This window comes from Topomyia yanbarensis, chromosome 3 (assembly GCF_030247195.1).
Source record: "Topomyia yanbarensis strain Yona2022 chromosome 3, ASM3024719v1, whole genome shotgun sequence".
NCBI lineage: Eukaryota > Metazoa > Arthropoda > Insecta > Diptera > Culicidae > Topomyia > Topomyia yanbarensis.
In genome coordinates, this window is record NC_080672.1 from 3,261,945 (window position 1) to 3,275,045 (window position 13,101).

Genomic DNA, 13,101 nt, shown 5'->3' on the forward strand with positions numbered 1-13,101 from the left:
AATTCGTAGTATGTTATACTGACGGTTCTTTGTTGGAGGGCCGAGCCGGTGCTGGTGTCTATTGTAGTGAAATGAGATTAATCCAATCTCATTCGCTTAGTAGATATTGTACCGCATTCCAAGCAGAAATCTTAGCGATTCTGTGTGGCGTACAATCAGCATTTCAACAGGGAATTTGCGGTAAAATTTTTGCTCTATTTTTGCTTTTTGGTCTATTTTTGCTCTAATAGTCAGGCTGCCCTGAAAGCACTTAGTTCGGCAGATTCGACATCGAAATTGGTATGTCGCATGTCGAACTTAAATCGAAGAACTTAGCATTTCAAATGTTATCTACCTTCTATGGCTACCCGGTCATTCCAATATTACTGGAATTGAATGGGCGGACGAACTGATTAGAGCTGGCACTGTGACTGATTTTATTGGTACAGAACCAGTGCTACCACTTTCGCTAAGTAGGATAAAGCACAAGATTCGCTCTTGCGGTGCTTCCGAATATTGGCGTAGCTTGCAAACTTGCGTTCAAACAAAGACTTTTATGCCGGATGAGAGTCCGAAAATGTCAAATAATTTGCTGCATTTTTCCAAGCACAATTGCAGTATTCTAGTCAGGGTTCAGGGCTCAATTATCACATGGCTACTATTCAGCTTGCTGAGTAATATTCGTGTTATCTCTGTGAATCCAATTACGGAACTTCACATCATTTGATATGTAACTGCCCTGCAGTAATGCATTTGCGTATCCGGATTTTTGGTTCTCCATAGATGATCCTGTGCACAGAGAGCTGAAACTCGACGATATGCTATTGTCGCTAACCCAGTGTGGTAAAGAGCTATAGTTTAAGTCATATTTGAATGACTATATCACTTCGGGGATGTTGTCGTTCTGTTATTTCACTATCCTTCCCCAATCCTTCCCATCAGGGAAATGATGAAAATATGAACTTGGCAAGGCACAAATCTTCGATCAATATGGGGAACGTGCCATTTGAGCCAGTCGCTACTGATTCCTGATGATCGAAAAAAGCAATTTTAAATTTCAAAAGAGAAATGCATATTTTACAACACGCGCATTGATTTTTTTTTAAAAGCAGCATCCCGTAGATTTTTAAATACCTAATATCAACGAATCAAGTTAATGAAGTCAAAATCTCTGAAGGTCGACTAATTGTGTAAACTTTTTCTCGGTCACTTTTCTGCATGTTATGTATTTTTTTGAAAGGGAGATGGTTCTCAAAGACACATAGAATAAAAACGATTGTTATTTTAAACTCGAAATCATATTTTCGACCAAAGTATCAACAAATTAAAAACATACACACGCACAATCACATCGTAAAAAAACAAAATTATCTCTTGCACGCCGTCAATCCATCCCCGATGCATGCCGCATACCCGATCAAATGCGGTATCACATTTTGCTCGTACATTCCGTTGAAAAGATGTGACCACGGCCCGTAGGCGAACAGTGCAACATCATCTCCACCGTGAGTCTCATACTTCATAGGAACTAGTTTCGGATACTGAAACTCCTTATTTGCTACCATCTCCTCGGTAAACTTTAGCATATTTCCGCTCTCATCCACCGATGGCCCTCCAGGACCATTGGCATATGCTAGAGTCGTGTACGTTTTCTTATGTTTAGTGGAGGTACTGACTCCCAACACATCGTGACCACGTTTGGAGTATCCAGCCAATGTCATTGTGTGGGAGTGATCAGCCGTGACAACTATCAACGTATCATCTGGGTTGCTCAGTTGAGTGGCTAACGAGACGGCCTCCGAGAACTGAACCGTTTCATCTAGAGATTTTCTTGCCTTCGTTTCATGATGCGCTAAATCGATTTTACCTCCTTCAACAAAAAGTACGTAACCCTTAGGATGTTTTTCAAGAGTTTTGATAGCTGCGTAAGTCATGTCACTCAAAGAAGGATCAGTTTGATGATTACTATCCATGTTATACTTGAGGTGGTCTGGTTGAAAAAGACCCATTAGGTATTCCGTTTCGTTGAAATTAATTCCCACCAATTCTTGCCTGTTTGTGACAAATCTTGCTGAACCGATCGGTTTGCTGTAATACCATTCCGAGATCAGATTCCCGCCATCCAATCGTTGACCGAATTTCCCCGACGGGTCCTTTACACTGTTCGGGATGAATTTGCGGCTTCCACCTCCCAAAATAACTTTAAAGTTCTTTCCCGGATCATTCCTTACTAACTGGGCAGCAATGTCTTGACATTTGGTAGGATCTTCCTGCTTCGACGACACATCGGCATCGCACTCCCAATCCCGGTTAGCCACGTGCGCGTACGTTCCTGCCGGGCTTGCGTGCGTTACCCGCGTGGTTGTAACGATCCCGGTAGCCTTGCCGGCTGCCTGTGCCCAGCTCATAATCGACTCAACGTGGTTCTTGGGGTTGTTGCTCCCGGCACAGTTGTTGTAGTTTACCGCAGCCGTCACACCGATGGTGGCATAGTTGGCCTTGACCCCGCACAAATAAGCGGTCGCCGAGCAAGCCGAGTCTGCAACCTGTCTGTCCACGCAGTAGGTCTGTTGGGTGGAATGGAGGAAGAGAGAAAAAAATTGTTTATTGATCGATATGGTGATACAGATATGGATTACGGTGGTATGAAGTGGATGACTTTGGAGCTTGTCTGTTTTTTCTAGTAGTTAAATTCAAGCGTGATAGTAATATGAGGTAGTTATTAAATGTGACCTCAGTGTTATTGTAAATCGAAGATAGTATGTTTGGTTTAATGTTTAGTTTTAAATTCTTCCGCCGGATTCCAAAATATCACGTTCTGTTACTTGATCGGGACAACCACACGTGGTCCGAAGTATCGGAAATCCACCATTAAAAAACTAAAAAAATAGAATGTTTACGCGGAGACCGAAAATTACTTGCGTGCGCAATCGACGATTGCTGCGATCACTTCAAAATCTCTGTTCAACTGTAATTATTCGGATCTGCAATAAAACTAGTAAGAAATCGAATTAAAAACTATTTCTTTGAGTGAAGTGTAATTCTAATTTTAAAAAAACGAAAACACTTAATTATTATTACGAATTAGCGAAAAAATGTGCAAATATGTCAGTTATTACACCAAAACAATATATAAATTACAAGCTGCGTTAACGCACGCTCGTTGCTAGGCACCGACTCGCTTGTTTACATTGGGAAAAAATGGAATTCGAAGTGAAAATTCAAACGCACAAATGAGTTTTCGGACATTTTCCTTCGGTCATGTGCACAGTAGCAGAAAATTCGAAGTTTTGTTTGTAATCGATTAAAGTTTCGCGGGTGTTTTATGCAATGGTGAGTGATTAAAGTACATTAAATATGGGAAGAAGAAAAATAAGAGTGCTTCGAAAAGAAACCCCAAGTGAAGAGGGGCGATATTTTCGCACAAAATAAGAGCTACAGGTAGCATTCCGTCAAAAACTCGGGTTGTTTTTGTATAGGAAAATGTTCTAGTTGCCTCAAGTACCAGTTTCGCGGCACACCGGCAAGGTTAGTGTGTTGAAAAACGATTTTTTTTATATTTGCTCATGTCAGATAAATGGTTAGACAGGGAAGAGGGGTGTATGTGACGTAGGAACTATGTTGTGGCTCGCTTGTATAATGTCCTTAAACCAGGATTTTTCCAGGATGTAAACTAAACGATAGCTCATACCCTTATGTGACATCCCGGATAGTATTTTACTCAGAACAATGTTAAATTTAAGGTAACGAATTATTTTTAGAAGGGTTTTCCAACATTCTATCCCGAACTTGACGCAACGAACGAAGAATAAAAAGTAAATTCTCACTTTCACTTCCGATTATCGCAATCGTTTAGAGATTGTAGATAATTTCAATCTAATATATCCTTTCACTGCTAACCAAATTACTCTTTGCCCCATTGCATACCTATCGGTAGCAGCATTGTCGGCTAGTCAATCCAATTAACCAGTGATCGGTTTCAATGCCATTGTCATTGAACATTGAACAGAGAGAAACTATTGATCACCGGTCAGGTGGCAACAATCGCATTATCTTCACTAGTACTAACCTTGATTAGCCCAATATCAGGAAACTCCTCGAAGGAAAGTCGCGATTCTTCACCTGGCTGTCCATCCATCTGGCCAAGGTACATACGGCTGGCGGCCAGTGTCGGGATGGACATACCATCCCCTAGGAAGAATATCACATTTTTGGCCACATTTCGATTGGTGCGTTTCAGCAGTTGCTCCTTCAGTCTCAGTTGGGCTCCAACCTTCCAGAATTGAGCCGTATTTTCGTAGTCCGATGAGGCAATTACACGCTTCTGGCGCGCTTTTTCCGACTTCACAGAACTAACTGGTGGTGGATGAACTGTAATAGATTAAAAGTAAAACAATCGTTAAAACAAAACAAGAAACACTCGACAATAGGCTGCCGCCACGTACTTTCATCGTCGATTCCAGCGACATGTTCTAGGAATTCTTGGGTTCGTAATCCTAGAACACAACTTAAAATTATCGATAAAACAAAACAGACACTGATCACTTGGTGGTACATTGTTATCACAAAGGCATCTATAATCTTATTGAAACCTGTTCGCACTCGACACTCGACGTTCGGGGGCTGATAGATCACACTTAATTACTTCCGAACTGAGTAGAGCAGCCGTTACAACGAGTGCCTGTTCGGCTGAGGGAGAAGTGATCGTGCTTTGAAACTAGTCGAAACTGATCGACTGTGATCGTTAACGTCAATTCTTTTATACACGCATGGATCGAGTCATACCGACATACTTCATTCATCGTTGAGGGAACCGAACATATTACAGACCATCAGAAAACCATCGTAATGCAATCCGCCGAAATTATTACCCGCAGGTTTACAAACTGTTGGACTAATCATGTGTTACGAGGAAAAAAAGTTGTTTCGAGTGATAAAAGTTTGCGACGGTCGATGCCTATGATATTCGGTGGAATCGCTCTCTCAATCTGGAGGTTTTCTCTGCGATCGTAACAAAATTGGTATGTTATTTGCAGATGATCTTCCTCACACTGATAGTGAGTTCTGGAGAGCTCACCTTCAGAATTAGCAATTAACTTTGTGTAGCGAAATTATTTATAAATCATTTGCAGTACATATTGTATTATATTTAATTTATTGGGTGACCCGGCCTTTTTATAATTTTCAAGAACAGATGTTAACGGACAAAATTTGATATGTCTAAACACATTTAATTCGCAAAATTTTTTCGGCCTTATTTTCATAAAAGAAAGTAACCAGTGCACTTTACCCAAGTATCCAAAATTTAACATTTTCCATACTGAAAGCACTACTTAAAATATTACTATCGATAACCTTTAGGAATACCGATTGGAAGCAACCGATGAATTATTGAAACATCGCGACATATTATTTTATCTTTTCAAAAAACCAAACCTGTTTTAACACATTCTTCCGCTTTTTGTAGACATAACGGTGTATCAATTTCTTATTATTTTAAATAAAATTTTAAATGCGCAAAAATTTAAATTGAATCGAGTTGTAAGTATTTCTTTATTTAGCTTCTATAAGATGAGAAAAGTGTGCCGAAGAACAGATTTCGCCTGATTTGTTCACTGTTGACCATCAAACGTGCCGCTACCATATAATTTGTATTAATTGGAAATTTAACCCGTCCGATGTATAACTTCAAACGCGTATGTATGTAATACACATTTTCATACTAGTTTACTGGATTTACTTGAATTAGCTGTTTCTATTTATGCAAATTTCCTAAATGGGAAAAAATTTGGATAAAACCAAATTTTTGTGTGCATAAGGACATGACCCAACATAAAGTATGTTTTTAGTGTTTCGGATACACCTTGTCAGTAACGAACAAATTTGGTCTTATCCAAACATTTTCCCATTTAGGAAATTTGCATAATACCAGGCGTTTGCTTCTTATACCAAAATACAGTTTCGGTTTACATTCCTCGTCAGCAAACAGAACCTCTGTGCTTAGTATCGAAACATTAGTTTTGTTTAGTGTTAACGCAAGATGTGTGACTTTTTGGATTTTAGTGTTTAACTAGCGCCAATTTGGTGCTGGTTTTGACTTATCAGACTAGCATTAAGTTGGTGTTAGTTACTGACGAGGAGAATCCGAAACAAATCATACTTTATGTTTCTATTTGATTTTTACAAGCTCAGAAAAAAATATATAATAATCCGCCTTCTCTGAAACCTGTCATACTTTATTAGTACACCAGATCAAACCTCAAACAATTTTTCCCAAGTCAAGCAACAGTCTTTGATTATGCTAATTTCAGTCAATCAAGACCTTGCTATTTTTTTCTGGCGAATTACAGCGTTTGAAGCTTTTTTTACGGTGATATCAACAACTGTGAAAAGAACTCAGAATAGATTATTTTTGCTTAGATCTCAGTAAAGGTGACGTTTGATAACTGAGATTCGAGAAAAATATTTTGTTGGAAATGAGATATCTGTTTCTAAATTTGCTGACTACATGGCTGTTCAAAAATTGCCAAGCTGAATTGACTGTGCTTGTCTCCACTGTATGACCAATTTTCCTAGTCTTGTAACTAGTATCGGTAGGTACAGCAAATGAAACGACATAGTTTGCCACTAACTTATTAACTACGTGTCGATGCTGATTGATAAATTAAAAAAAAACACCACTGACACTGACATTACTCAAAAAATAATTCGAGCTTATGTGATCGATTTTCAGAGTTTACGTTTAAATTGTGCGAATTTACTTTAACCGCCAATAAACATTTACTTTAACCTTATGTGCATTGCCTACCACAAGAGTAGCTCCGGTCTTTTCATTAGACCCAGTATTTGTTATGTGTAACATATAATGAAGGTGAAAATGGATGATAGGAAAATCGAGGTACCGCTGCACGATCTGGCACCGCATGTGTACTCATTAAATATTCAAGTTGCAATTCAGATAAAATTGAAATCCGTTACAAAGGATATATGGAAAAACTACCGCCCAGCTGTTTCGTGGATAAAATGCGGTCCCTACAATATAAAACACCAGGTGCTACCATTACACAGACCATTTTTGATTTTTATCAAGAACTCGACAATTCAGTGTAGAAAAACATACTCAGTCTACAATACCATCTAAACTACAAACGGTTGCAGCATTCAGGCAATATTGAGAACTGCAAATGCTACGTCCAGTTCTCCAAAAAAAACAGCACGATGAGCATGGAAACAACGATTGTAGTTTTGTGCTCATGCTCCGTAACTGCAACAAAGAAGGAAGACCCTAGGATCGCGAGCATGAAGACAGTACCGTCGTGCGGGGCTTTTCTAAAATGAGGGATTCATTTCAATTTAACATTTATAACGTTGCTTGTCAAAAAAACTTGAGTGGGTTGAGACTCCATATTGTTTTTTCGGAAAGGGTAATGATGGATAAATGGCGTTTTCCGTTTATCTCTAGTATATCAGAATTGGTTTTCAAGAGCTTTTAAATATTTTTTGTATTATCAATTATAAAAATAGTCAAACGGTGGGATTGAAAATTTCACAAAATAAAAAAACGAAATATGGGGCTATTTATGACGTACATTTTAGTGTATAAATTGATGGCTTAATTAGTACACAAGGCCACGTTCTCAAGTTATGCACTTTTTAAGTCAAGAATTCTGAAATAAAGTTTTTTCATGGTCAAGTTCACATTATTTCACAACCACCAATTTTGGAGGTTCAATGTCTTCGAAGAAATTATACAATATAATACAGAGCATCCCTTAAAAAAAATATTTAGGTGATTAATCCTCCTGGAAATAATTATGGAGAATAAACTCAAAACATTATTTAGAGGCTTGGTATTCTCGGTAAAGTTGTTGATAATAATATTAAAAATAACTTTTTTGAAGACACAAAAATCGATCCTAACGCACTAGAAACAAACGGAAAACGCCATTTTTCATCATTTTTTCTTCTTTCCAAAAAACAGTATGTGGTCTCAGTACACTTAAAATTTTCTGTTTTGTCGAGTAGTTTCATTTTACGAGTCTACAATCATTTTTATCGAGTGTTTTTTTTATTTTGATGAACAGTGTTAAGAAAAAGACAAAAGACATGTGCAACGTGGTTAAAAGACACGGCTCGGCAAGTGTCAAACGTATAATAAAGATAATAAAAAAGCGTCTGTCAGAAAATATTGAAAAACTGAAGTGTGCAAAGTAGCCCAACATATCCAAAGTACTGACGGAATTACACTGTTTGACAAAAAAGCCAACTTGAGTATGCTGTGACCGCATATTGTTTTTCGGAAAGTAGAAGAAAAATGATGAACATTCCCGTTTTCCGTTTGTCTCTAGTACGTCAGAATCGGGATTCATCCGCCTATAAGCAATAAGAGAGAATCAACTCTTCAAAAAACATTATTCAGATATTTGGTGTCTTCAGTAACATTGTTGAGAAAACTGAGTTGCTCATAGACGGATGAAGCTATTTGCACACACTTGGCCTCAAATTTGCGTCAGAGTTCTGATTCTGTAATTACGTGTTGGAAATTGCGATCTCATACAAAATTCGCATATAAACTGCTAGGCGCATTATGCCTGAATTATGTGAAATTCACCACTGTTTTACTGAGATGACTGATTCGATTATCACAAATTAATTTCAAATGAAAAGTATAGTGTCCCCATTCCATTGTAAGGAAATATATTTGGATCGCAATACTCGAGCCGGAATTAGGAGTTAAAGAGCAGGCCTATCTGGGATGATTCTATAACATTTATCTGAATGTCATTCGCCCGAATCCCATACACTTGAAAAACATCAAATTAAAAATACTCTGCAGGAAATTAAATTTATTAAACTGAAATATAGCTTTTAAAAACTAATCACAAAACGGGGGGACAGAGTCCTAGAAAAACTTTATGATTAGCTATTTTCCTACTGAAAATACAATTTTCACTACGGAAATCCAATTTTCACTACGGAAATCCAAAAATCGTCGATAATTATTGAGCAATTTTTCCTCAATTTTTCGAAAGCCATTGGAATGTTTTGATGAGGCTAGAAGGCCATGTCAACGACTTGTTTTGTAAATGAGTAATACTCGGAGATCATTCGAATATTTTGTCTGATGCCTAAGTTATCTTAATTTTCTGAAAAAAAGCTTTTGTTTAAATGGAAGAAGCCTCCGTGAAGGGGCCGCTGAACTGTGCTGAATGTTATAGTATAATATTTAATTAGCTTAATCAGCATGAGTTCAATGTTATTTTTATGCGATCATATTTTGAAATGCTGGCGGAGTGGATTTCGAAAGGGAGGGGGGAAGGGTTGGCAGAGTGAGAGTGGAGGATGCGTCAGAAATCCTTCATCATATTTCGGTATACGGGATGGATGAAGGGAATGCGGGTTTGAGGATGGTCCAAAGGGACCAATGGGGGAGGGGTGATGAAGGGGAGGAGTGTAAGAGCAAGGGGGGGGGGGGGTTGCAGACGCAACTCCATATTGTGCCTTCCATTTGAGACTTGGTTTGAGAAAATTGATTCAGTAACCACCGAAGAACCGATGTGACTATAATTGTGGAATATGCCCGGAATCCGGGACTTCCGGAATCGCCGATAGTGGACAATTTATTTAAAGAATGTTTGCTTAGTAATCAGTGATCTAGATTTGCAATTTATATTGAACTAGCTAATACCCATCGCGCGTTGCTGCGACGCTCTGCGAAATAGGAGGAAAACACAATTTGTTCCAAAGCGCCATCTGGCGGGCAGATAATCTCCAACTAATAGCACACAAACACGCCCCATACCAAATACCTACTGTGTGCAAATGTTTACGGAAATCGGTTAGGCCGTTTGGGAGTCTATAAATCATATACATACAAACTTTGACTTGATAGATAGATAGATAGATATATAGATAGATGTAACAAATAATGAAATCATAGTTTGGGTAAATGAGAAAGACCTTTAGGTGGTTTAAATCAGATCGGTTGAGTAGTACGCGACGTAGCACCGGGTTCAGGTCTTTGAGGAGCCAGTGAACCGGACGTTAGGCTTCACAGGCAGACCGACCTAGACACCCTACCGGGTAGCTCGTGAGCAGTCAGCACTGCCGGAGATTAAAGCGAGTAGTCCGCATTAAATAGCTAGCAGTGGGTAGACGGGGGTGCTAGGGCACCGGAAGCTATGCTCCACGCGGAATCGCTGGATAGACCTCAGAACTTTTTGGTCCGTTATGTAGGCTAGGTCCATTGCTGGAAACTAGATGGGGAGCTAATTGGCTCACGGAAACGTACATCGGTATCGGGAGACATCTACCGCCAGGGAATTTACAGTAGGGTAGATTCACCGCCGTGGCCTATCCGACTATATAGTGACAAACATGGAAACTAATTGGCTCACGAAACAAACACCGGTACCGAGAGAAATTCCGCTGCTGGGGAACTATCAGTCGACGTAAGGTATCATAACCGGATAATATCCGAGTACATCTCGAAAAAGCTGGGAGCTAAATGGCTCAAGGAAGCGGGTATCGGTGTCGGGAGAAATTCCTCCGTCGGGGAACTCGAGTAGATCGTGATAAGGCTGGGAGCTGAATGACCCACGGAAACAGGAACTAAAGGCTTATGGAATCAGCATCTAAACGGCTCATTGGGACGAGAGCTAGATGATGACGTAATATATGGAGGCAAGAAGCAAAGAAAGAGTCGAGAGATAAATCAAAGCTTTCATGGACCAAGTGAGGCTCCGAGATAGAGCAGAAGAAAGTGGTGCGACGAAAGCACAACGGGACCCCCCACGAAGTAATACCTTCATGTAGTTCCATGAGGGAGAAGGGCGAAAAAAATGGCTAGACAGGAAAGTGAGTCGTGAGTCCCACACAGTGCCAATACACCATAGACCAGGCGTTTGGAGATTTTTAAACATTACTATAAAAACTACTCGAAAAGAATGTTCATAAGGCTCTATTGGTTATTATACGACTTTGAATTTCCAATTGGCATTTACTTACCAAAATGCAATTTTTGAAAAAAATATCATCAAGCTATTGCAAATTTTGACTGGCTTTTCTTTCCAAAATGACGGCATCAGCTTTGGAGTTCAAAAGAAGACGCATTTTGAAGAATTGGCTGTTATACGACTTTGAATATCCGCCCTTCAGTTGTTATCGGCTAAAAATAGGTACAATCGAACTGCACTACATTATCTCACTCTATTTAACTGTAAAAGTAGACTCCTTTTAATTTGTCTATAGAACTTGTAACTAAAACTGATACTGGCTAGCACAAGCATGCGACTTTCCTGTGACTATAACCTCGGGGTGCACCTATCTGCTTCGTTTCTTCTCCGTCGGCCGCCGTTTCACGCCGACCCGAGTTCGCGCCACTTTCCTCGAACGTTCAACACTCACTCTCGCGCCATGTCTCTGACTGCTGACTGACACTGCTTCTTCAGGCGGTTTTGGGGGAAGCCGTGCTGTTAATTTTTAGGGATCACGGTTTGGAATATTATGAATTACCCAGGTGGAAAATGGGAATAGGGAAGACATTACCGGTGGATGGTTCGATGACCGGCGTCGTGCGCGAGATAACCTAACCTACACAGTTTATAGGGGTTGGTTATACGGACGGAACTATTCTCCCGCCTGGGCGCCACTCACGAGACTTTTTTCTTCCTTTCTTCGAACCGGTATTTGCACTTCTGTCTTACGGCACGGGTTTTCGTTCCCGGCTTATTTATCTCACCCGTTTTATAATATCGGTATTGGCCCTTCGGACACACACGCGGCTTTTTAGCGGTATCACTCGATCAGAAAATGTCTGCACAGTACAGTAGCCTAAATCGAAGATAGCAGGATCCCCTTTTCGGCCTACGATGAGCCCTTTCTAGCCCGGGTCGCTACCAATTGAGGCGGATGGAGCCAAACGCCAAGAGCGAAGCGCACTGTGTGAGGGGATTGCTGGCAAAATGCGTTGTTTTGTCTTTGGTAGCGACACTCGATATTTGAAACGGCAGTTGCTTTCTCCAATTTATTTTCTCTCCACCTATCTCCTATAGACAAATTTAGAATTTAACAATTTTTTTTCTAATTTTATTATATGGGACATGGTCAAATGTAACAAACTAGAAATTAAAATTATTACATAAAAACTTATATGTGTTTCACTAGGTACATTTTGACTTTCAATCCAACGCCATATTTTTTAAATTTGTACTATTTATGATATCGACAAAATGTGACTCCTGCAAAATTGTCCAGCGGAACCGCTCGTGTCAAATTTATTTTTGAAGTGCAGGCACTAGGATACTTTTTTAGGTAATTTTTACTTGTACTGATCATATCTCAACATCAAATTAGCCGATTTCTTATATTTTTCTTATTAGGAGAAGTAAATCTTCCCAGTATAATCTCCTTTGTGTAAAAAACAGAAGTATAGGAAAGTGTCCACTGGAAACAGAGAAAAAATTATCGGAACGGTGAGAATGAAGAAACGGTGTAAAGTCACCTTCTTTATTGGAAACACTGAGAACAGATATGTTCTCAAGCAGGAATCGGATCTGCGATCTACCAGTCTCTAGTTGGGTGCGTTAACCACTCCGCCATCGAGAAACTATAATGATGCCATCACATATTCCCGTCAGTGTCGTGATTATCGCCACAGCCTCCAACACCTACCAATTGACCTATCGACCTCCAATGTCTCCTATAAGCAGATCGTCTCTCCCTCTCCTCGATTGGACCAAATCTCTCTAGTTATCTATTTTTAGGTCCACTGTGCTCATGTTTGAGATATTATTATCTATGTTTGGATTATTTATAAATTCCATCAACGGCTAGATTCGCCGATAGGCTTTGAAGACAGACTTCAACATGATCCTCCATAGCTCTATCCACTGCCAAAGTCTGGTGGCGACTGAGCTAGCTAAGGGGGTCAACAGTGATAATCTCAAGCCTGAGCGCAGTCCACTGGACCTGAAAATAGATAACGAGAGAGATTTGGCCCGATAGAGGAAAGACGATCTACTTGTAGGAGACATTGCACGTCGATAGGTCAATTGGTAGGTGTTTGAGGCTGTGATGGTCATCACGACATTTTCGGGAATATGTGATGGCATTATCACAGTC

The 13,101-nt window shown here is 39.7% G+C and overlaps 1 protein-coding gene across 1 annotated transcript; it reads right to left on the reverse strand.

The window, feature by feature from the left end:
- Positions 1–1,255: 1,255 nt before the first annotated feature.
- On the reverse strand, positions 1,256–4,711 carry LOC131691796 (membrane-bound alkaline phosphatase-like). Its single transcript, XM_058978447.1, has 3 exons — positions 4,425–4,711; positions 4,049–4,350; positions 1,256–2,546 (listed from the first exon to the last, which is right to left on the reverse strand). Exons 1-3 carry the CDS (start codon positions 4,534–4,536, stop codon positions 1,347–1,349), a joined length of 1,614 nt encoding a protein of 537 aa, XP_058834430.1. The 5' UTR covers positions 4,537–4,711; the 3' UTR covers positions 1,256–1,346.
- Between the last annotated feature and the right edge of the window lie 8,390 nt (positions 4,712–13,101).

Bases quoted from the DNA above. Each gene is read 5' to 3' on its own strand.
- LOC131691796 (XM_058978447.1), bottom strand. From the start codon at position 4,536: ATGTACCACCAAGTGATCAGTGTCTGTTTTGTTTTATCGATAATTTTA. The intron at 4,351-4,424 runs GTACGTGGCGGC...AATCTATTACAG, and splicing joins CGCTGGAATCGACGATGAAA to TTCATCCACCACCAGTTAGT. The intron at 2,547-4,048 runs GTTAGTACTAGT...TCCACCCAACAG, and splicing joins CTGATATTGGGCTAATCAAG to ACCTACTGCGTGGACAGACA.